Source organism: Pocillopora damicornis, chromosome 4 (genome assembly GCF_964200805.1).
Source record: "Pocillopora damicornis chromosome 4, jaPocDami1.2, whole genome shotgun sequence".
NCBI lineage: Eukaryota > Metazoa > Cnidaria > Anthozoa > Scleractinia > Pocilloporidae > Pocillopora > Pocillopora damicornis.
The window spans coordinates 12,361,890-12,386,567 of record NC_142673.1 but is presented as its reverse complement, the minus strand read 5'-3'; the positions used below and the strand labels follow the sequence as shown (position 1 = coordinate 12,386,567).

At 36.6% G+C, this 24,678-nt stretch overlaps 3 protein-coding genes and 1 non-coding gene across 4 annotated transcripts; 1 reads left to right on the top strand and 3 right to left on the bottom strand.

Moving 5' to 3' along the window:
• Nucleotides 1-4,206: 4,206 nt before the first annotated feature.
• On the bottom strand, nt 4,207-6,580 carry LOC149046834 (melanocyte-stimulating hormone receptor-like). Its single transcript, XM_089202388.1, has one exon. The coding sequence runs from the start codon at nt 6,322-6,324 to the stop codon at nt 5,398-5,400; it is 927 nt and encodes a 308-aa protein (XP_089058514.1). The 5' UTR covers nt 6,325-6,580; the 3' UTR covers nt 4,207-5,397.
• Nucleotides 6,581-8,076: 1,496 nt separating this feature from the next.
• Nucleotides 8,077-12,474, bottom strand: LOC113677614 (uncharacterized). Its single transcript, XR_016185526.1, has 3 exons — nt 12,337-12,474; nt 10,437-10,491; nt 8,077-9,593 (listed from the first exon to the last, which is right to left on the bottom strand). It is a non-coding gene; the product is annotated as an uncharacterized LOC113677614 (transcript).
• A 2,969-nt stretch (nt 12,475-15,443) lies between these two features.
• LOC113677619 (nuclear receptor 2C2-associated protein) lies at nt 15,444-18,035 on the bottom strand. Its single transcript, XM_027194457.2, has 4 exons — nt 17,953-18,035; nt 17,350-17,440; nt 16,415-16,588; nt 15,444-15,650 (listed from the first exon to the last, which is right to left on the bottom strand). Exons 1-4 carry the CDS (start codon nt 17,997-17,999, stop codon nt 15,537-15,539), a joined length of 426 nt encoding a protein of 141 aa, XP_027050258.2. The 5' UTR covers nt 18,000-18,035; the 3' UTR covers nt 15,444-15,536.
• Nucleotides 18,036-18,071: 36 nt separating this feature from the next.
• Nucleotides 18,072-24,675, top strand: LOC113677616 (NAD-dependent protein deacylase sirtuin-6). Its single transcript, XM_027194454.2, has 6 exons — nt 18,072-18,347; nt 18,439-18,749; nt 19,821-19,970; nt 20,733-20,813; nt 22,705-22,828; nt 23,490-24,675. Exons 1-6 carry the CDS (start codon nt 18,282-18,284, stop codon nt 23,754-23,756), a joined length of 999 nt encoding a protein of 332 aa, XP_027050255.2. The 5' UTR covers nt 18,072-18,281; the 3' UTR covers nt 23,757-24,675.
• The last annotated feature ends 3 nt before the right edge of the window (nt 24,676-24,678 follow it).

Below are 24,678 nucleotides of genomic sequence, written 5' to 3'. Positions count from 1 at the left end.
CAGCTTATTTTAGGTTACTATTACCACTCCGTGCGTTTTGGGAAATTAGTTTTTAGTATCACAGCGCCGTAAAGTTGACTGAGATTCTCTACAATGCTTATTCCTTTCTCTGTTTTTACAGATGAGCAAGGATTCTTAGGCAAAGTATTTTGGGCATTTTTACATCACGCTTCCTCAAACCTATAGGTTTGTCTGCCTGTGTTTGAAACAACCTTCGTCCCTCTCAGGTACATCATCTTCTTTTTTTACTCTGGTATTCATCTATCTTCCCATGTTTGTATTTTAGGGTTTTCCTCATTTCTATATGCTTTAAATGGGTCTCGAACATTTATTTGACAGGCTCCTCGACTGCAGTTTTAGAAAGAGTAGTAGATTTCTAACATATGCTGTAATCTACAACGGTCGATCTCGGATAATTTAAGTGATCGAGGGAAAAAACTCAAAATACTTTAATTTGCAGCCTTTGATTCCTTGTCAGATAAGTCTCACTTATTTTGATTTTCTGTGTCGTCTCGAGTGATATGGTGGGCTTTTGAAACATTTTATTCCCTTTTCTCCATCATCACGAGACTGTTACTCTTCCAGATAGAAAAAGAATCATTACCTTTCAACGCATCAATCAGCATATTACTACAGAAGCATAGCTATGCTGCTGATCCCAGTTTATGTATCTATTTTCTTCTCTCTGCGCAGGTTTTCTTGCTCCAGGACCATTCTAGCATTCATCAATTGCAACTCAGCTAATATTGTAAAGACTTTGAGAAACAGTGTAAATATTGTCATAAGTAACTACTGTGTAGTTTTGAAAATGTTTTGAAATGACGAGTTGCAGTCAGTATTGTAAATATCTATTTGATTTAATGAAAAATATAGGCATATATTTACATCCATTCTTGAAAATAAATTATTTTCTTGTTTCATGATCTGTTTGATATGTGTTCAGTAGCAACATTCCGTAGGTCTGGATATAACAACTATTTCCTTTTTTGGATTGAAAACAAAGTAGACTTCTTCGTGTCTTCAAGGCGATGTGCTCTTCTTTCAAAATGAGAATCTTCAGCACTTGGTCGAAATTTCGTGTTTTAATCAGTGATGACTCTTATGGAGTCAAGAAAGCATACTCCACGGATCAGAGTTAACTTTTTCTTTTTAGAGCCCTTTCTTAATAACAAAGTGGGTCAAAACGTCCTACCTTAGAGACGGTGTAAGAAATGAACTAGCTGGGACCTTCGGTTTATCCTGCTGAACTGAGCATACTTCCCCTAACACCATCAGAGGGTATTATTCAAAAAAGCTTGGGCGAGTCTTAAGGTCCCAGGTCCCAGCACCCACATAGTAAAAGCCTCTGGAAATGATCGCTGATGACTTGCTTTTATTTGACATGGGAACTAAAAATCACAAGAAACAATTAATTAGGACATGATTGCGAAGAACACAACGTCCAGAAAAGTTAATAATCCATCAAGAAGAGAAAAAATTTTGTTATCACGTGCAAATGGCGGCTGAGAATTCTGAGTTGCTTACGAAAAAAGGCCTCTATTTTCTTCCTAAATTAAATCGTTGAAATAAATAACACCTTAAATCTTGAAGGAATTAAAAGACCGTGAATACATGAAAATCATGTATGTGACCAGCGGATAAAGAAGTGAATATGAAAGCGATCTTCGCAGTAATGAAGACTCTTTAGGCAGTAGTGAAGATAGGGCCTTTTCTCTCACTACTGCTTAATTTAAGTAGTCTTCATTACTGCGAACATGGCTCTTACATTAACTTAAAGGGATTAATGAGCATTGGTGTGACAGAGGTGCGCGCGCTCTGATTGGTCGAGGATTGCGTCATATCTCGTTGTAGTCAGCTCGCGCCAGGAGCGCTAAATACCAGAATGGCTGCCTCGCGTTTTGTCAGTGTTACCGAGGAAGTGATGAACGCAAAAAAAAGGAAATTCAGTTAGAAGAGTATCAAAGATGCTCCAATAATTTTGGAATTAATTTAAAAAAAGATATGAAGTTTTTGTTACTTGAATTAAATGAACCTATCTAATTCTAGAGGAAAATTCATTACCTGACGAGGGAATTTCGCGTTAAATTGCACGCGAAAACCGATATCGCACGAATCGTAATGTGATATCGGTTTTCAGGTGCAGTTTAACTTGGAATTCTCTGGTCAGGTAATAATATTGTTTATATCATAAACTTCGGTGTTATACAGGGATTTCCGGCCCTGAGAAAAGCCGTAACAACACACTACCGTATTTTTTCACGTGTGTTTATATAGCCAATCAGCTACTGACACGTCACGCCTTTGGCGCCACTTTCTCGGATTGTGGCGGCTAAAACACTGAAAAATCCGTATCGCTGATAGACAGTGAGGTTTAAACTTTTCTAGGAGCCGTTTACTTGAAAGACTCTTTCTGTCGGTAAGGACAAAGTCAATAAATCTGATTTTTGTACATTAAAAATTACGACCATTGTTGTTTTTGTAATCGTGATTCAACGCATTTCTCCATCCCATGAGTCAGCACCAACGCACTCCACGATTGTTGTTTAGGGATTGTTGATTCGTTTATTTTCATTCATTAATTAATGAACTCGGTTCTTCTTGTGAGTAAAGGGCTACTTTGTTTATATGATAAACAAAATAATACATGATTGCTTGTAGATATTGAATTTTTCTTCTAGTGTTCAACTCGACATCTCACTCATTCGCTGCGCTCATCAAAACAATTGAAAGACAATGGTTTAAAAACAAAACGAATATTTACAATAGAGTCCAAAAGCGCCAAAGCAATTATACTAAGACAATTATTCGCATCTAGCTCAGTGAATATTGCTGAATACTCCTCATGACTTACTCTAGAGCTAATAATTGTTCAATATGGGTAATAAGATTGAACCCAAATATATCAATAACAAAAAAAAGCCTCCTTTTAAGTTCAATATTTTTAAGCTTGCAGAGGAAAAGTCTTTAAGTCAATTAAGCGGTTAGTATAGAAAATGTATTTAGTTTTTAAATTAAAAATTGCAATTTTCTCTTTCTCTCACCCCTTGGTATTTTTTTTTGTTTTCACGGGAGGCGCACGTGATTTCACAAATTAGCCAATCACGGCAAAGAACCCTAACCTTGGAGTTGTTTTAAGTTAATTTTGAGATCTTGTTCCTGATAATTTGTCACCCTTTTGTTTGGAATTTTAAGAAGTTGTGAAGCTTTTTTGTTAAGCCAAATGTTATGATTATTTGAACAAGTTCAAATCTAGACTCCTTTTTCGTAAATTGATTTCTTACTATCAGCCCACTTGCCTCGAATCGTAAGTAATGAAATTACAAACAACTACATTCAAAAAGTAGCGAAAATTAGTTAATAATAACCCAATTAGTAGCTTTTATTGGCATTCTCTTTTTCTACTAATGCTGTCCCTCGCTAAACTGAGAAGGCAAGTGAATCCCTTTCAATGACATTACGTGACATCACACTCACAGTGAGGAGCTGACGCCAGCTATTACCAGATAACAAAGATATTAAAAGTTTAAGTTTTGTAACTATCCCTAAGAGAAGAAAATAACGCTTATTAGTTGTAGCGTTGTTTGTGGATGTAAATGAGCCGGATGCGAATTATGTTTGCTTTATAGAGGCAATATGTGTATGGTTTGTGCTTGTGAATTGTTTAGCGCTGTTCAAATGTTTCCGCTGACCCAACCTATTCAATCGTAACTTCTAATTCAAATTTGCATTGCACGGACGAAGAAAACTTAACTTGATAACGAAATTAATTTTGAAGAAAAATCAATTAGAGAGAATATTTGAGCGGCCAGCGCGGTTTGTTTTCTCCTTTAAAATCATCATTTTTTTAAACTGATTTTAGTTCAACCGTTTCGTTGGGGCTTTTTCTTGCTTAACTGCTCGCAACGATGTAAATTGTAGTCAAGAGAATATCAACATCCTCTCGCTGCAGTTATATAAAGATTTCAAGCCCTGAAAAAAGTCGTAACAACACATATAAGATATATGATAATTTTTCACTTGTGTTTGATATCGCCAATCAGCTGCTGACACGTCACTCGCCTTCGCACCACTCCGTCAGGTTGACAAATGAATGGCAAAGCCTTCACCATCCTCAATCCAAGGTCGTTTGTTGAAATTTTCTCTGATTATGGCTACAAACAAATCTACGACTTTTTTTCGGGGATTGTGGATCGTAATTTTTCCATTCATTAATAAAGCGATTGAGGCTTGAGGCTTTTTCTTTGAAATGTTTTTTTTTTTTTAATATTGAAAATAAAATGCATTTATTTAGACCTCACAGTTTCTTCAACTTTAATTTTCTTTCTGATTTATAGTCACCTTAACGGACCATCAAATTTAACCGTTATAGATCGTTATAGTGTGGTTTTAAGGGTGTGGTGATCGAAAAGTCAAAAGTAATGCGAAATAAAACTCTCCTACCTCCACTTCATTGTTTCCTGCTTCGTTCCAAAGAATTTAAATCCGATTTCAATAACTCTTCCTTTCAAGATATCACGATAAACGAAGTGAAAGGTTGGAAACTTCAAATTCAGCTTTCTTCGCAAAGCAACCAAGAAATTCACCATAAAAGAACCCGATTACTCGAAACCACTGCAAATGACAGCTAAAAAAAATTTCTCTTCTAAATTCCAATTCAGATAAGTGGCTCAATTTCACCGCAACAGCCAGAAAGTCACTCTCTTCCGAACTCGATTGAAGCAATTTCGCTTTCTTAGTACGCACGAGTAACTTCGCACGTACACAGATTTGAAAATTTGCAACTTAACGACCGTTATAATCCATCGAATATGCTTGCTTGCATGCACGTCATGTGACCGAATATGCCCCCAGCTAAATTGAACTGAATTTCAGCCCTCCAAATTTTCAACCTTTCATTTCGTTTTAGAGTGTTAGATATCTGGAGAGAAATCAGTAAATGAAATCGCATTTAAATCCTCTGGGAAGAAGCGGGAAACGATGAAGTGGGTAACTGAGTATAGTAAATAAAATTCTTGCGCACAAACTTCTTAGTGCGAACCAGGCTTCTCGCTCCTTGTCACTAAGTGATTGAATAATTATGTCACGACATAGTGACGATGCAATTTGTTTACTACTCGTAACCATAACAACTACTCAGGCCAGAAAGATTAACGGTTTTCGATTTACGCTTATATCTGCGATTCAGTGTAATAAGATATCTATATATCAGGTGGAGTTCTTAACTTCTTGTACAAGCTTATTCAAGGCAACGATGAGAATGAACGAGCATCCAGCTCATTTGATGTGCCGATCGGAAATCAAACATTGGCTTTCTAAAGACCGATCGGCACATCATATAGTTTATAAATTGGCTATCAAACCATAACAGATATTTAACTGTTAATATTGTCATTCAACTCATTGAGAGCAAAGTGTTTGTCTGATTGTCTGCTTCACTGCTTGTCTTACTTCATTAATCTTCCAGCAGTAAAGAAATGGATTTAGCGTCGAGTTAAAATAAACTAAGACAGTTGCTGTTCCCCATACAACGACTAAATGCCGTGCATAACCGATCAAAATTTCCATTATGCCATATGGTACATAGCAAGCAACTAATGCTAATTGCACCCACAACGCACTGTACACTGCCTTTTTATATCGCGCTGTGTTTAGTGCGCTTGGTTGGCTCGGCTGTTGTAGAACATGATCTTGTACTTGAACCTGACGATGACTGAGAGCGCGGAAAATCTTTGTGTACGACACGAATGAGATTACAATGTAAGATGGAAGAAAGATACGGCCATACCAAAATGTTATGCGGCCATCTAAAATGTAATATGAAGCAGCAACATTAGATATAACCCAAAAGGTAGCTAAAACGATACGTGTGCGCTTCAAAGTGACAGTTTGTTGGTATTTTAGCCCCAACAACAGCACGAGAAGCCTGTCCACGCTTATAGCCGTTACAGTCGACAAAGACACCCCACATAAGCCGTAGCTTGTTATGAAAGCAGCATCCCTTATATATGGACAGAGGTTCCAGTGTTCGTAAACTATGGACATCCAATACGTTGCATAGAGAGGCTGGCTAACAAGACCAACCAACAGATCAGTTGTTGCCAAACAACGATACAAGAGTTTGGACGTCGGATGAAGGGAAGATACCTTTCGAAGGGCAACAAGGATGAGAGAATTCCCAAGAAGTGCTGTGATGGAAAGAAGAATGTTGACTGCTGAGAAATATATTGATTGTTGTTGTAATCCACCTTCCGAAGAGGGAGAGCATCCAATTTCTTCAGACGTTTTCGTTTGTGCTCTACCTTCTGTTAAATTTCTTGTCGCCATCGTTTTGCAGTCGTGTCCTTTCACATGTACTTTATTTACGATTGCAGTGAGAGTTAACGAAAAATCTCCCTCTTAGAGCTCCCACACAGACAAGATCTGTTAAACCTTAGATTCGCAAGAATCATCGCTTTAAGACTTCCTCAGTAGTGATAATCATCTAAAATGCGCAAACTGACAAATTGTTTGTGCTTTAAAAAAGTGAATTCGGCTTTTTTTCATTCGTGCTTTCCATTTGAATGAATCACCAATACTGAGAGGAAAGCAATTCAAAACATATGTATAATTACTTTTTCAGTGGCGCTACAAATGATCCCTCCTTAACCAAATGAACTTTGCGGGTGATTAAATATATCATTCGTGTGAATATGAGACTGAAAGCCTTCTCAGTTCAAGCTAGTTACGTAAATCGCTTCAAGAAAAACTTGAATTCGTGGCAATCTCTAGTTACATAAAACTGTTTAATATTGAAGAAATGTAAAATGGTTTCCGTGTTTACATAGCCTGATGTAAACACTTGGGAGGTTGGGAGAACACGAGATAAGCGTAGGAAACCACGACGCGAACCAAAAAATAATCTTTGCGCTTTGCTCCCTGCTTCGCGTCTTCTATTCTTTTCTTTTTTAATCTCCACTTGCTATCTTCCGGCTAATGCCAGAGCATTCGGTCCTATTTTCTTTTATTTTTTAGTCTCTACATGCCATCTTCCTTAATGCCAGAGTATTCATAGTAATCATAACCACTACAATTTGCTCAAACGTGATTGGTGCATTAGCTGTTTTATTTTTCACTAATCATTCTTAAATTGGAGTCCACTCGGTCCTAGTAACATTATAAATTACCTCTTATAATTACAAGAAAAAGTTAGTTTAATGGAAACTGTTTTCCTCCTTTTTTCAATGTAATTGATTCTAAGATACGAGTTGGTTTTCGTATCAAGCCAGCTGTCATGTATACGGAACTGATCTTATTTTTTTCTTATATGTTATTTTAGTTAAGCGACTAAAAACTTTTGTAAATATGCACACATATTTACAAAAGAGAAGGCTGGGAGTTCCTTGACTCCTATTGTGACAGAGTGTGCTTTTTGTATTCGCATTTGAAATGAGAGAGTGTTACTGTGGAAGTTTTTATATTGTTATTGAGAAAGCGAGGTTTCCTTGATCGTGGCTTAGCAGGTACAGTCAAGACAAAAATATTATATAGTTACGTACAGTTACAAATAACCATGAGGAAAACGATAGAACTGTTAAGTAGATACGAAATGATGGGGAATATTTTCTAGCCCAAATTTCGTCTCTTGTTTTCAAGAAATACGATTGTTCTGAATAAAATTTCATTTAAAATCTTCACTTCAGAAAACGGCAAGTTTTCTCCTTTTATGCTCGATCGATTAATAATAATCATAGTAAAAGCCTTATTCGAGTCTCAAATTTTTAGCCGAGCATAAAGCTTTACGCTTAATCGAGGAGACAGTATATAATTAAAAAACAGACCTATATATGCAAGTGTAATTCGAAAAGAGAATACGTGAACATGTTTATATCTTTTATAACTCTAGCTATATTAAAAATCTATGGGATACGAAAATGTGAGAATTAGAGTCTAGCAGATGCATTTATGAGTAGCTAAAACTAAAACTAGTTGGCAAGCACCTCAAGGCCCTGTTTTCAAATATTTTTCTTGAAATTACTCAAGGTTGGTTTTCCTTCAACTTTTCAGAGGTATGAAATAACAGTAAAGTATGAAACAACAGTAAGAGGTAAATAGAAAGACACCTTTAATATGATTTTTTTTACAGTGTAATGACTCATACTAGTGATGTCATTTAGCTTGGGAAAAATTTAATTATGACATTTTCTGAGTTCGCTATACAAATATTCAAAATTAATGTATGGCCACAGGAGCAAACTTATTTTAAGATGTTTGTGTAATCAATTACGTTTTGCAGCTCCTTTATTTCCGTTTCAGATTCATAGTGGCTTTTATGGATAACATGCTAAAGTTAGCCTATTAAACCCTTGATACAATTTCTTTTTTTTTTCAAACATCTTTTGAGCAGAAAGACATGAAAAATATTGTCGTATCACGGAAGCTTTCATGTATTCGGCAAGTGACTGATTTATTCTTATTGCGTTTCCCTTGAGCGATAGTCCTTGTAATAGAATGAAAGTTATGCCTTTTAAACAAAATTTATTATTTAGGAACCTCTTGTTGCTCTCGGCTACGTCTTTAGCGACTCTTACTTATCTTTCAAGCTCTCAAAACTTCCCGCGTGCTTCAGATTTTAATGAATGCATGAATCCATTGTTACCTGTACCCTTTAAGTTAAGAGAATTTGGCTCGCTCTGACAAAAGGCTTAGACTTGAAAAGTGAGCCGTTTATGGTGGCTTATTTTCATTATCAACTCAGTCGATAAAACCAAATTATCTTGTAATACCCTTCACTGACGCAGCATGACAATTTCTGCAGAAACTTATCCCACTAAAAGTTGAAAAGTAATTAATCATCCAGGACACACAAAGAATTAAAAAGTTACGTTAAATTTTGGAAAAACGAGAGATTTTGAAAAGAAAGTTAGACAGGGAAGTAAAATGTAACTCACATCTCGATTGCTTCTTGACCATGCATGCAAACCGTTATGTTTTCCTTCTCGATTGTGTATTTCGTATTTAGGATAAGTGATTTCGCTTCTTAACAGATGGTAAGTGATTCCATGAGGAATTCATAAAGAATATCAAAAACAGCTTGCACGACGGCTTACTGAGCCTCCCATTTCTCGTTTCAAATAGAATTTACGGGCTCTCTTTATTTCAATCTGATAACCGTGACTTTGTAAGTCAGCTTTGAAAACACTAAAAGTGAAGGGCTTGTCTGATTTTCTGCTTCACTGCTCGCCTTACTTCCCTAATCCTCCAGTAGTAAATAAACGGGTTTAACGTTGAGTTACAATAGAGAAAGGAAAGTGCTATTCCCCAGTTGATGACTAGGTGTGATGAATATGTTTTACTTAAAGCATTCACAGTTTCCACTATAGTAAATGGTACATAACAAATAACAAATGCTAACTGCACCCACAAGGCACTGTACACTGCCTTCCTGTACGGCGCCATGTTCAATGCGTTTGGTTGGTTCGGCTGCTGTTGAACGTGATCTTGTACTTGAGCCTGATGATGACTAAGCGTGCGGAAAATCTTTGTGTACGAGACCAGTGAGATAGATAGGCACGATGGTATGAATAAAATGCTATTCCACGTGGCTATATGGTAATCTAAAAGGTAGCATATCGCAGTGAAACCAGATAACACCCAAAAGGTAGCTAAAATAATATAAGTACGTTTCAAAGTTACGAGTACTCTGTACCTCAGCCCCAACAACAAGGCGAGAAGTCTATCCACGCTTATGGCCGCCATCGTTAACAACGACACTGAACATAATGCATAGGCTGATACGGAGAATGCGTCATATGCAAATCTACAAAGGCTCCAGTGTTCGTAAGAGACGGACATCCAATAAGTAGCATAGAGAGGCTGGCATACCAGGCCAACCAACAGATCAGTTGTTGCCAGACAACGATACAAAAGTTTGGACGGAGGATGAAGGGAAGATTCCTCAGGAAGAAGGACAACAAGGATGACAGAATTTCTAATAGGCTGAATTATTTGCTGTTAATATCAGTTTTGACAACAACTTTTGATCATTCTGGAAACAATTTGAATACAAACTTAGAATCTGACAAACTCCTCCAGCTTTTCTGTTCTTCTCTACGCTTCACATCCGACTAAAAGTGAAAGGGGAGACATAGCTCGAAAGGGACGAAATCTATGTTCACGAAAAGACTGAGATTATCTGAATATACTGCTGTTTTCTTCATCCAACTGAGAAAGTGACAAAAGTGTTTCTTTATTACATCGTGGAGCAATAATGTGGCCGCTTTCATTGCTTATCTGAAGTTATGTTAAACTTTGTCCACTGGAATAAACAACTGATGGTGGCCAATATGTTATTGTTTAGTTAAGAAACAATAGACGTTGTACTGAATAATTATGATCAAATATGATTATAAAGGAAATTTCCTGGGAAAGAACCCCAATACAAACTTAGAAGGACTTACCTATCTTTGAGTCATAAAATCACTTGTTTGGTTTCTTTGTCAGCCATCCCAGTGTCTGTGAGGAAAATAATGATAATGAATACAAAATTAATACTTTAGTTTTTAATGAAACGTCAGACTTAAATAGCGTGCGCAGCCGACAGTGTCTATACCCGCTCATGTCTCTTCATTTTTAACGGTGTAAATTTTATATTGGTTCGTGTGTCAGCATGAGTTCATTAAGACACGAAGCACCCAAGAGGTTTAGAGAGCATAAAAGATGTATAAGAGTTGTTCGACACTTGGCCAAGAGAAAATATAGATTGGTGAGTAATTAATAATGGTTATTAAATTGAGGGGAGTGAAATTTGGTCTTAAATTGTATGCGTGATTTCAACATTGAACGGGCGCGATGGGAGAGTTGGATTTGAATCACAAATGTGATAACACACCAAAATTTCCTGACACGAAGTTCAATTACTATTTTATTACATCAATTTTGAAATCACAAAATGAAATCGCCTAAATGCGAACAACTTAAATGTGTACAAATATTGACTTGATCCTGTACTGAGCTGGTTTGTTAAAAGTTGCAAAGCTTGTCTCTCATATTCCTGCGGTTTACTTGGTTACTTTAAAAAACCCTTAAAATCTGATTGGTGGTAGTATTTCAGTGAAGCTTTCTCACTGGCTGGGAAAAAGAAGCGATTTAGAGCAAAAAATGGTGCGTTTCGTGAACAAATCGAACCGATGAGAGCCAATGAGGTAGAAAGGATTACCAGTGAATTCAAAATGGATGTTATAAAAGGTAGAATTGTAAATTGTTTTTCGAGTTTTCATAGTTTTTCATTATTCTTCCCTTCATCTCCGACCTATCATAATAAACTATTTTTCTTATTTCATTACTCGAATATGACTCAAGATATCAAGGGATAATCGTTTATTGCCCACGGGAATCGCATCAAAACAATTCAATCACTTGCTGTATAGGTGAAAACATGCTTGATATCATAACTACAAAGTTGAACTCGAATATCCTTAAAAAAGTTCACATCCCTGACCAAACATTAAGTTTGCGTGGTTTTATGAATTGGTAGATTGTCACCGATTTGATTTTTTCTCGAAGCAAGTAGACCGCCAGCCTGAACTTCCAATTTTCAGTTGTCCGAGGCTGATAATGGTTTACTTCTGAAATTCACACATTTGACATTAACTCTTAATCACTACCCTATCAATAAAAGTTTGAGTTAAGAGGGATTGGTTTTTTGTCACCTTATGAAAAATGATGACATTGAAGATGTCTCTGTGCTTACCTCTTGACTGGTAAATTAATTCGAAGGAAAGAAAATTGTGAGATGCAAAACTACAAAAGACACGCCTCCGTGATACGTGATGTTTTTCACCTGTCATTTAATTGTCGCATGTAATTCTGGTCAGAAGCAAATCATAGGGAAAAAGGTGGAAGATTTTTTCAAATCGAGATTAAATAAGAGCATTAGTTCTTAAAATTCTTTTGGTATCCCTTAAAAACTTGGATGTACTTGTGGTTTTTTGATTTCTCTCTAACCGTTCGTCTGAGTGTATTTTTTGCTCGGTCATATTGCGAAATAATGATGTTGAAGTTATCTTTCAGCCTTTTTCTCCAAATTCAAATGCACACCATGCAAAATGTTTCCAGGCTCAGGCTGGAAACACTTATCATCTCATAAGGCCACACCTTTTTTTGCAGCCTTCCGACGATGAGAATAAACATTTTCTGAAGAGATTGGGGTGCTAAGCTGATGATATAGTTTAGCCACATGTTACGGTATAATTTAACCGACAGAAAGAACACTATACTCCTACAAACCCAACTACTTCATTAATATTACTAGGGGGCGACTCCTATAGGCAATACTGTAATTATCCTCAATAAACTTACTTGAGCCCACTACACACTATAAATTAGGTCACCAATGACACAAACCAATAGTTGTCTCCAAATCTCCTCGAGTAAACAATCTTCCACAGTAGCTCTCTCTCGTTATAGCTCTCCAGACAATCTGTCGCTCCCGACAACATCTACTACTACACGACTGAGCCCTTATCTACATTTCCAAAGTATTTTAGAACATTCCGGAAGCTTACAATACAACAATTTTGGTAGTATTACATCATAACTACGTAATCTAACAGAATGTTCTGGAAAGTTACATGATATGACAGTAGAAAGTTTATATATGCGTGTCAGCATGACCAGGCGATCTACAAATTTCTAGAAACTTTTCTTTACAGTCATTATCCATAACGCACTGTACAAAGTTTGTAAATCAAGGCAATTGATGAAACCCAATTTTTCTCCCAAGCAAGACATAGTTTGACTAATTCTACCTCCTTCGTATTTACCATTTGTTTATTTTTTTATTCAACATTCTGCTTGAATGGTTATGATTTATGACGAACTACATCATTTATTTATAATCTTAATTCCAGCATTAAAAAATAGCATAGCATCTGTGTCCATACAATTCTTTATAATTCCCTTTTTCATGTATTAATAGATTGTCGCTTTTTTCAATCCTCTACTGAAATGATTTACGTCTTGACTTGATATTTTATTTTCAGTTTTCCAAGGTTAATGTTTTGCTTCACAACGCTTTGAAATAAATATCTTGCAGATGTCTCCATGCCTGGCTGTTACTGCCAATTCATACCTAAGGCAAATGACGCACAAAAAACCAAAGAAAAAAAACAAGGGTGGAAAAATACTTCTTATTCAGTCATCACACGCAACACATCGGCAGGTTTGTCCAAACTTTAAGAAAATAATCGCTAATGAGAGATTAGGTGTAAGAAAGTAGGGTTTAAGTGATCGTGGCCGGGCAAGTGCTGTGGAGACGAAATATCTCTCGTTGCTATTTCTGGTATCTGGAGGTGAAAAAAGGAAACGACCATTTATTGAGCTGCAAAATTATGTCGACAACTGATTCAATAGGAGGAGGAACATAGATGAACGCCAGTTTTGAACAATTTACTTTATCCCCTCTTTGGCAGATGAGTTGCATCATCGGTCCATTTCTTCCTCAGTGGTGCACATTTTCCTCTCCTTCACTACATTGGGCAATTCTCTGATCCTTGTAGCTCTGCTCAAGACATCTCCATTCATCCGCCGTCGAAACTCTTGTATCGTTGTCTGGCAACAGCTGATCTATTAGTTGGTCTTGTTAACCAGCCTTTCTATGCTAACTTTTTGATTTCCTGCACTCTCGAAGGAGAAATTTTCGATTCGCAAATGACGCGTTTTCCCTAACAAGCTCTTTGTTCACTATGAGTCATAATGAGCGTGGACAGACCTCTCGCCCTTTTGTTAAGGCTGAGATTCAAACTGATTGTAACTTTGAAGTGCTTGTAAGCTATCATAATTCTGTTTTGGGTTACATCTCTCGTCACTGCTTTATCGTACATTTTGGAACACCCTGTAACTAAGAGGTGTAGCGCTATAGTTACACCATTGTGCCTATCTATCTCACTGGCCTCGTACGCAAAGATTTTCTGCACTCTCACATATCATCAGGCTCAGGTACAAGATCACGTCCAACAACAGCCGAGCCAACCAAATGCATTGCCATGGCGCGATACAAAAAGGCAGTGTATAGTGCACTGTGGGTGTAGTTAGCAGTACTTGTTTGTTATTTTCCATATCATATGTTGGCAATTGTAATCAGCCAGAGTAAAACACATCCATCTTACCCAAGGGTTGTATAGGAAATTGGCAGTTTTCTCAGTTTACCTTAAATCGACTTTAAACCCGTTTCGTTACTGCTGGAAGATTAATGAAGTAAGAAAAGCAGTAAAGCAGACAATCGGGCAAGCACTTTGCTGTACATGGAGTTAGATCCCTCTTAAGTTTTAATTGTCGTAGTGCTCTAAAAACGGACTTTTAAAGTTCACAGTTATTGTCAAGAAAAACTCGTTGGATATTTTATTGGAAGGAACAAACAAGAGACACAATTTAATAGTCGCGCAAGCTGTTGTTGACATTCTTTATTTCCACATGAGAGAGAGCGAATTGAAACACTAGAACCGACCACATATTAAGAATATCTTCCAAGCGACAGCTCTAATCCTGAATACAACAACACACATCGCATAGGAAGAAAAAGTTTTAGTTGTGAAATTAGATCCTGCTCGAGTAATAAGCGTACAGTATTCTATAGCAGACTTTTGAAGTCTCGGTTGATATTAGAGGAAGCTCGTTAGATTAACCTCCTGGAGCCAGAAGAAATAAGAAACTCAATGAGATCACTCTCTTAGATAATTTTGTAATACTTTGTTTCCACGTGACTGATCAGAAAGACAGGGAACGGAAGTACTGGGCATATCTTAAATCAATCGAAAGAATGAGTGGAATTCTTTATAATATTATTTGATGTTTGGTGAGTTTTTATAAAATTGACCATCAGTAGTTGTTAAAGAGGTCTTTTAAAACTAAGTCCTTAATTCATTCCTGTCAAGAACAGTTTGCCAAATTATTGTTTTGTCGTACTAAGCTAGAATAAAGTCACAGATGTCCCACACCTAAATTCATCTTTACCATTTGGATGAACACAGTTCTGTCGCACACAGTTATTCATTTCCAAAACTGTCACGTTTATTCTGGATGGCCTGCGATAATTTGTAGAAACTTGAGTTCAAATGTGTGAACTGCGGATTAAGAAATGAAGTTGAAAGCGATCTTCACAGTAATGAACACTACTTAGGCAGTAGTAAAAATAAGGCCTGAAAAAAAAATTAATTTTGTTTCCAAACAATAAATTACTTTACTGCTTTCATACTACCCCACAAAGTTGAAGATTTCAACAAATTACATATATCAGATCTGTGTATCACCGAAGTTTATATGATAGGATGAATTATATACGCATTTTGATTGGTTCTTACTTATGATCTTAATGTAGGACAGACACATAAACGACGTCACCTATAACAACCTTTTTTCAATTTTTTAATATAAAAATTGGTCTGTTCAATAATAGATCAAAGTAGACGTTTAGCCGTCGTAAAAACTAAAATTTTATTTTTCATGATATGCAAGAATGTTGGTATGTACAAGCACGTAATTCAGGTATTGGAGAATGGATGTCAGCAGCCTAACACATCAAGCTTGTAAATTGTAATTCTTCCAAAAAGATCCGTACTACTTGAAAATAGGATCTTTAAAACTTTCATCCTCCTTGAAATTGTGACTGGAAAAGTCTTTACTCCATGTTAAGGCATTCAACATACACAAACAAATCAATCTTTTAGAAAAGGAAGAAAATTCTGCAAATGGCAAGACACAATTACTACAATATTTACCACAGAATGCTAGAAATAGTCCAATATCTTCCCCTGGAAAAGAATTCTTAAAAAGCATGAAAAGAATCAAGGATGGGTATCATACAGGGACTTATGTCAGTTTTTTTAAGATAGAGAGATTCCAATCCTAACACATTTAGCCAGAAACCTATTTTTGGTGAACACTACCAACCTTCCATTTTCACCACAATCCTTTGTCATTCTTCTGTGAGATCATGGACTCTTTTGCCTTAGGGGCATTTTAGCTGGACTCTGAGGATGTCAGGATTTAGTGATGTACTAAATTGCCTTGACTTCATGCCAGGTTTGTGTCTGTTCAATGGACTTTGATTGCAGAAATGTCAGTTTGAGGTCTGTAATTACAAAAACTGCCAAGGACTCCTTAGGGGGCTTGTGCCTTTTCTTCTTTTAATTTCATTTTTTGCACAAAAGTGCCACTTGGATTTCCTACAAACCATGGCAAAATGATGTTACATTACCAGCATCTCATTTTGTATTCTACATCAGCTATCTTTAATTTGCCAAAGGATTACCTTGTCTTCTTGTCCATTAGAATTTTCTTATCCTGTTGTTTTTATGACTGGGCCCTAGTATTTAGTCGAAGAAAGTTGTTCAATTTGCTCTCCATGGGCTAATCTATATGTAAAGTTGCCAAAGGATACCTGAAGTGTATTAAAATCATCTGGATAAAATTCAAAGAATGGTGTTAAGCTGCTAGATGATGTTCCACCTTCTAGACAACACTCCTTTCCTACAAATCCACCCTGAAACTGAATCTGAATTTCCTTCACACAAACTTCTTCTGGAAATTCCAGGATAACAAATTGAGGTGAACCCTGTAAAACAATAATTACTGAAAATTTACATACCACCCATTGGTAGACCAAATGGTGAAAAGATTCAGGAATGTCTCTCTTCCCAAATTTGGGCATATACTAATTTTGTTAGTGATTCAGACTGCCAAGGCAACTTCAGCACAAAACCATTCTTTTCTTTAAAATATCTCCACTACTCTTAATTTCATCAGCAACATTTTCATTAATGCAGCCCATAACTTGGTGCCTAAATAACAAAGCAAATATTGAGATTCCAAGAGACTGTTTGCTCCTTGTGCTACCTTTGTTCATTTCATGTGAGGAGAGCTATGAAGTGTAAAATAACGGTGCAATTTTGCCATCTTTGTACCCTCCTTTTTTTTCTACATTACAATGTGAACAGGCTGAGACATGTGACAAATATGGAAGCTGCAAAACTTACTGACTTTAACATAAGAAATGAATTCAAAGACAAAAGAGAGTTATGAATGACAGTGTTGATGCCAGTGTGTCCAAGTATAAGGGTACAGGGGAATTCCTGTTCATGAAACTTGATGGTAAGTTTCACTGGAAATTCTGCTTCAAACCATCACTAGTCAAGAGAACAATCATAGTACTACTATGAGTACTTATACTCATGGTTTATTCAACCTTTAGGGTTTACTAAATCAGTCTATCTACCTTTAACCATGACAACAAGTACAACTGACCATTTAACATCGTAAAAACACCCCAGCTCCCCACCCCCCCTCCCCTTTCACCCCAGCTTTTATTTTGCTTACTTGATCTGAGTTCCAACAAGTGTCTTCATTTTTATCAAACATATATTTCTTTCCATACTGGTTAGAATCACGGTTCAAGACAGAACTGACTCTTGAAAAAGGAAAATTGATAAAGATTTATTAGAGACTGCAGTCCAATGTTGTAACAACATAGCTGCTTTAAATGTAGCATCCAGTTGAGGCGTTGAAGCATAGTCACTTGCTGTTTTCAAAAGTTTTGAATTTGGAGAGTGTAGGAATCGAAACGAAACAAATTTAAGCTTGTTGAGAGGAAAATTTTTCTAGACCAAGTCAGTATCTGGCCAACTGCGCATTTGTCCCTCCCCTAGCTCAATATTAACCTTAAGTTGTTTTCAGTTGACAGTTGTTTAATTAGGAGAAAGGTAGGTGCATAGTTGTTCAGGTACTGACATTAATACATTTTTCTCCTATATTTTGGCGAAACCAGGCCTACAGCAACTTCAGCCTGTATCTTCCATGCACGAGAAAGTAACGATCCGAAAGCGAAATTGGTAAAATTAGCATATGATGGAAATCGTGCAATCAAATATTATCATACATCATGAAAGGACAACACATCAAACGACGCGTTTCACAGCTCACCTCACTTTTGTTTTCTCTGTCAATAAAGAGACTGATTCATCCGCCATGTTTTGATTTGAGAGCACATTTGAGGAGCTCTACACCACAGAGATAAGGCTGTGGATGATAGACTGCTGACCGATTGAATCGACAAAGAGGGAAAATGGCGGACATGGCAGATGATCTTCAAAGGAAAATGTAGCTCCTTCATTTGAAGACAGAAATCCAATAATATCTTAAGTTTTGTATAGGGTATTAGCACTATAGAGGGCCTGAGACGTTTTTGCCTTGTTCTTCATTAGTGTAATAGAATTGTTAGCTCTACTAAACAGCGATCAAAATTTGTCCTAATGTCAGTGAACTACGCAGCTGGACTTTCTTATTATCCCCACAAAGGAAAATGTGGACAGCCTGAGGTAAAGAAAACCATTTTACAATGCTACATTTAGAGATCGAAGCAAGAAAAAAATAATTGATCTGATACAATTGTCTTGATTAATCCTGCAGCTTTTCGACTCTCCCGAACAGCTAGAACTCAAGATGGCGGAGTTCACAAAGCTTTTTCGTGAAGCTAAACACATTGTATTTCACACGGGAGCTGGTGTGAGCACATCAGCAGGAATTCCAGACTTTAGAGGACCGAAAGGTGTTTGGACCTTGGAAGAAAAAGGAAAAGTTCCACAAATGGAGACTACGTTTGATGATGCCAAGCCGTCTCTTACACACATGGCTTTGGTTAGACTAGTAGAGGAAAATTTTGTTCAGTATATTATCAGTCAAAATGTGGATGGTTTGCACATTAAGTCAGGACTAGCCAGGTAACTCATTTTTCCATGACAAGTTAAAATTGAACGAGATAATAGCCACTAAACCCTATGTTGGACTGGGCAGAATGATAAAGATAATCAAGAGTCTGGAATAATTGAGAGTTGGCATGATTAAAAATATGAATATTAATAAGCCAAAAATAAAACTGAATAAGTATCACCTAATCTATATGGATTTAGCTATGAAATTGAAGTGAACCCTTTAACTCCCAAGATCTGATTGTTAACTCTCCCCTCCTGCTGCTACACATTTCCTTTTAAATTGGTCACAAGAATTTGGTGTTAAATTCTACCTGATAAGTTTTGAGTATTCTCATAACATATTTGCTAGATCATATATGGATATTATGAGAATGAGTTCCTTGTTAATCACTCTTGGGAGTTGAAAGGGTACAGTTATGAAAGTCAGTCCATGGATTGATCGGCAAGTTTGATTGGGTTCCTTGTAAAGTCTCTTTTAATTTGTTTGTTTGCCTACTCGGGCTAAAACAAGTGCCAAGAAACTGATCAACCACTGGCTTATTGTGGGGTAAGGTAAGGGGACTAATGCTGAGAGAGAAGAGAAGGAAGAGTCAGGTTATGTTTCAACTCTCATAGTTCCTTGTTTACAAAAAAAAATTGAAAAAAGGTCAGACTGGAAAACACTGAGCATTGTCAAAATTTCAGCACTGAGATGCATGCACGGGAAAAATGAAATCCTCAATGAATGGCAAAAGTATTGCCATGCTTGACAATTTTTTTAATTTTTTCTATAACTCCCATTTATCTGCCCCTCTACCCCATCTGAGTGTTACCTGCTGCTTGTGTTGGTGGAACAAAATGCTAACCACCATGCAACATTGTTTGGAGTGAGATAGGGGAATTTCAGGAAACTTATTAAGCATGAATTATAAGATTCTGTTTATTATTTTGAGTGAAGGTTTGTGGACCACCTACTATGGGAGGTGTGGTGACTACTTTTGCCACTCGTGGTAGGTGAATGATTTAATAAGAAATTGATAAGCTCTATCTGTAGTATACAGGTTACCACTCATTTAAAGTCTATTACTGTTCTGTTATCAGGTCACACCTTTCAGAGCTCCATGGTAACATGTTTATAGAGAAGTGTGACAGATGTGAAACTGAGTACATTCGCAAAAATGCAGTTACTACTGTAGGATTGAAGAAGACTGGAAGAGTGTGTGTGAAAAAAGGAGTCAGAGGAAACTGCAGGTGTAGTAGTTTGTTTTGTCACAAGGATTTGACAACTCCAAAGAACCTCCACCAATTATCTTTTAGATGACGAAAGATCTTTAACAAATTGTTAAAACCCTTCACACCTTAACATCAGTATGCAAGATCTCCAGTGTTCTCCATACATAAGCTATGAACTTACAAGGAGAATTTTCATAACAATCAAGAGTGCCTTGAGTTCTTGATCATTTCCTTTATTCTCATAACCTTAATGTTTGACTCAAGCGTGGTACTTTTGGGAGAAATTAGATACTTTTCACTGTTAGAGGTTAAAGGGTTAAAGCACTTGTTGCAGGCCAAGGCAAAGTAGAAATGGTGTTAGTTTGGAGTATAGAAGAAGACATCACTGAGATTTCTTGTTCAACTGAAAAGTTAGTGATAGATTCTTACTTTTTTGCAAACGTTAAGAAAAGAAGAACCTTGCATAATTTTTAATGAATATGGGAATTTGAAAGTTGTGTCTGATGACAGGTTTTTATTTCCATAAAGTTGTATTTACACTTTTAGATACCCAGGACATCGTGCACAGGCAACTCTTGCTGAAGTTCAGAATCTCTGAACTGTAGGCTCTTTTTCAAGTTTCATTTGGAGTGATATATTTACTTTATCTTTCCTTTAGTGTTCAAAACCTTTGTTCTTTTATTTTTGGCCTCTGGTGGTGTATAGCTGTGTATGTGTAATTTCGCTTTCCTTTAGCACTGCTGGAACAAAAAGAAATGTTTGCTTGTTTTGATTTGATAGGGGTAAACTACGAGATACAATCCTTGACTGGGAAGATTCTTTGCCTTATAAAGATCTTGTTATGGCTGAACATCACTCAAGGTAAAAACCATACTCAGCCCAGTATAAATGATTTCAAATTTACCAAAAAGTTGCCATAAAAATACTGCAATAGTGTTTGTTTCATCAGTTGTGGGTTTTTGGTTCACTGTTATCAAACATCTTTATTGATGACTTTACTGCCAGACAATAAGAACTGCGTTCGAATCCTAAAAAGAAGTTACATTGTTATCAAATGCTCAGCTAATAAAGTATACGAAATGATTTGATATTTACCCAGTGAGTCGGCTAGGTCCACACAAGGCTGTGCTCTAACGGCGCCCGGTCGCCTGAGGTGACTAACATTTGGCCTCGGGCGACTGAAAATATTTTCTTGGTCGCCCGGCCGGGCGACTGGCTGGTGTTGGTTTCTTGATTTACAGTCAAAAAAAAAACGAAAATGTTGTTCAATCGGGCGCGCATTGATATTCAAAGGTCGTTCCACGTGAATTTACGTGTAACATAATCATCGACTTTGATCGTGACAAGCTGCACAGCTTTCGATTTTAATTTCAACCGCTTTTCCAATAGCATTAAATAGTATTAATAGTATTATAATTTTTCCTTTAAATTAGGATGGCTCGTTAGTTAGTTTTTGAAAAGCAATTGTTACTTCTGCTCTGACAGGCGTAAAGTACGGTCGACGATTAATAAATCGCTAAATGAACACGGAAGTCGTTCTTTTAAAAGAAAATGTTGTTCCATCGGGCGCGCGTTGATGTTCAAAGGTCGTTCCACGTGAATTCACATGTAGCATAATCCTTGACTTTGAACTTGACTAGCTGCACAGTTTTCGATTTTAACGGCTTTTCCTATAGCATTAAAATTTTTCCTTTAAATTGGGATGGCTCATCAGCTAGTTTTTCAAAAGAAGTTGTTACTTCTGCTCTGATAGGCGTAAAGTACGGTCGGCGATTAATAAATCGCTGAATAAACACGGGAGTCGCTCTTCAAATTGAACTTCAATGAGACAGTTTTAGGTTTATCAGATTATCTTTGGTATATGTATACTATTCATTTTTCAAAAAATAGTTTTGCACTGCTTCTGTAAGTGTGAATTAAGTAATTATTTGACTATAAGTGATGACAGGTTTTCAGGAGGTCAAAGGATACGATGTTTCATGAACATAAAAACAATAAATAAATGCACATAGTTCTATTTGACTCGTTACGAAAACAGTTTGTTTAATTTTTAATAATTAACTGACTGATTTATTAATTTGGGCGACCAACTGGGAGGCCCGGGCACCTCAGCTAAAATGTTTGGGAGGCCGAAGGGCTCCCCGAAATTTTGATTTGGGCGACCATCTTTAAGGCCTGGGCACCCAAGCTAAAACGCTTGGGAGCCCGAAGGGCTCCCTGAAATTTTCCTTAGAGCACAGCCTTGGGTCCACAAATGACTTACATTAGTATTATGACATCACTATAACGTATCTCATTAGCGGATAAATTAACTTAATGATCCATTATAGAATTTCTCAACGAAACAGTGTTCATGTTAATTTTTTCCTGTATATAGGTCCATTGAGTCACATGATGTTTTTGTTTTGTTGAAATTTTATGCACAGTATTCATTCAAACTCTATAAGTTGTTCAACACTCGTGATGTACATCACACTCTGATGAGGTGCTTTTTTTGCTCATCATCAGCTAGTTTTAAAAATTGTCCTAAATTTATTTTAAAATGATAATCACTACTATCATAATCATTTTATTTCTCCCCTCCCTGTCCGCCCTAAAAAAATTAGGGTGGACAAGTGAATGATGAGGACATTGTGATGCCAACTTCTGCCCCATAATAAGATGCCTTAGTAAATGTTCTGAGTATTAATTGCTTTACCATATAGAGACAAAACTAGACAATGGAGTTGAAATAGTTTTGTGTTCATTTCAGGCAAGCTGATTTAGCAATTTGCCTTGGAACTTCCCTTCAAATCCAGCCAAGTGGTAACTTGCCTCTCTTCACAGTCAGAAATAGTGGAAAGCTTGTTATTGTAAATCTTCAAAAAACAAGACATGTAAGCTTTATTGGTGTGATATGGGTTACTAAGCAGGAAAATTTATTTTACTGGTGTCTTGCAAAGTATTTTTGATTAGAGATTTGTACTTTGTGATGACCAAGTTCCATGTAATTCCATCAGGAGCTCCCTCTCAGAGAAAATGAGAGCATTTGATTTTGGGGGCATTTATTCATTTTGTTGAATAACGGTTTGGAAAAACTTGTCAACCTTTTTGGACTGCAGAGTGAGTGACATCTTTATGACATTTGAAAACCTTCTTTCAGTTATGAATGAGTTTCTCTGATGCAACAAATACTTAACTTGATCATGGAAAACACTGAAAAATTTTTCCCTCTTATTTGAGGTACAATTTATGAAACCTTGCCTAGGGAAAGATCTCTTTTATAAAGAAAAATAACGAGTTGGGTTGGCTGGGTTTAACACATACATCTGTACATGACAAACAGAGAGTACAAACAACATGTGACCTTTTTGTGCAGTAGTTTGTTATTACTCTTTGTTCCACAAAACCCCCAAAACAGTTTTGGCATGTGTAGCAGCACATGGCATGTGAAAAAAAATGTAAGGTAGAGGTTAGTTTATAGAGAAGGAATATTTTGATTTTTATATACTCAATAAATGAGCACAGTGGTGAATAAGAGATGTTCTTTTCCATCAGGATAAAAAAGCTACCTTGGTCATTAATCATTATGTTGACGGTGTAATGAAGGAACTTATGGACAGACTGGGAATCTCAATCCCTTCTTTCACTGGGAAGCCATGGTGGACTGACTCTGATAGTGAAACAGAATATCCTGCTAAAAAAGAGGAAATGGAGGAATATGAGGAAAAACATGAACTGAGTCATGAAACTTGTGAGGAGTTACCAGTAAAGAGGTTAAAACAAGACTTTGAAAAGGACCCTCATGACAACAATGATCCCTAATTTGTTTTACTTGTCAAAATGAATCATATACATCTTCTTGCTAGAGCTAACCTCATTTTGAAACCTATTTCTTTGTCAAAGCAAAACAATTTTGTGGTGGTTAAGTTTTGGGTTGTACCCTTTCATGACTGAATTGATAGAGATTTAATTTTTAGTTGTGAGTCAACTGAACTGTGACTAGGAACCCATTTCTTGAGAGTCCTGGTAACTAAAGGGGCCTGAATGGAAATTTAAATAGAGAGGCAGGTTCTCACATTCCAACCACTCCATTTTGTTGCTTTAGCTGATAGACTCCTTGTAACTATTGAAACCCCCATCTTGAATGAAAACAGAACAGATTTGCAAGCCTGTAAGTTACCTGGACCATTGAGAAACAGGCCTCAAGCTCATGTTGACTGCTGCATACTATTGTTTTCCTATAACATTGGCCCTTTACCAGAATATTCATTGCTTTCATAACTCCTTGAGAGCCCACAGGATATACTGAGTACATCATGGAGGGTATTAAGGTATTCATTTCAATTTGATGCATTCTTTAGTGAACCTTCAACCAATCCTAAAATTGGCCATGAAAACTATGTGGCATGTAGAGTACACAATGGAACAGGGAGCCAAGAGGTTTTAACCCAAAGAGAAGCCTTTTTACAATTCAGTCTATATCAACTTGGTCTTCCCATTTGGTAGAAAAATAAATCAAGCTACTAAGAGGGAATATATTCTTACTTTTTAACTTTAAACAGTTTAAAGACTGGTAGTCCTTGAAAGCTTTTTATGTTTTTTATATTATTGCTACTTTTAATTTATTTAACTTACATAGTTATTGAAAAGAGCTCACTCTTTATATCTAAAATACAGGTAAGAATATTTATGTTGTGTTGAAGAGCAGCACAAAATAAAGAAATTGAATGGTGCCAACAAAGTG

What these genes read in the sequence shown, in the direction of transcription:
- LOC113677619 (XM_027194457.2), bottom strand. Translation starts at nt 17,999, where the DNA reads ATGGCGGATGAATCAGTCTCTTTATTGACAGAGAAAACAAAAGTGAG. An exon ending in CTTGTTGGAACTCAGATCAA is followed by an intron (nt 16,589 to 17,349) that starts GTAAGCAAAATA and finishes ATTGTTTTACAG; the next exon opens with GGTTCACCTCAATTTGTTAT. An exon ending in ATGATTTTAATACACTTCAG is followed by an intron (nt 15,651 to 16,414) that starts GTATCCTTTGGC and finishes CATGGAGTAAAG; the next exon opens with ACTTTTCCAGTCACAATTTC.
- LOC113677616 (XM_027194454.2), top strand. Translation starts at nt 18,282, where the DNA reads ATGTCAGTGAACTACGCAGCTGGACTTTCTTATTATCCCCACAAAGGA. An exon ending in GGAGTCAGAGGAAACTGCAG is followed by an intron (nt 19,971 to 20,732) that starts GTGTAGTAGTTT and finishes TTGATTTGATAG; the next exon opens with GGGTAAACTACGAGATACAA. An exon ending in ATGGCTGAACATCACTCAAG is followed by an intron (nt 20,814 to 22,704) that starts GTAAAAACCATA and finishes TGTTCATTTCAG; the next exon opens with GCAAGCTGATTTAGCAATTT.
- LOC149046834 (XM_089202388.1), bottom strand. Translation starts at nt 6,324, where the DNA reads ATGGCGACAAGAAATTTAACAGAAGGTAGAGCACAAACGAAAACGTCT.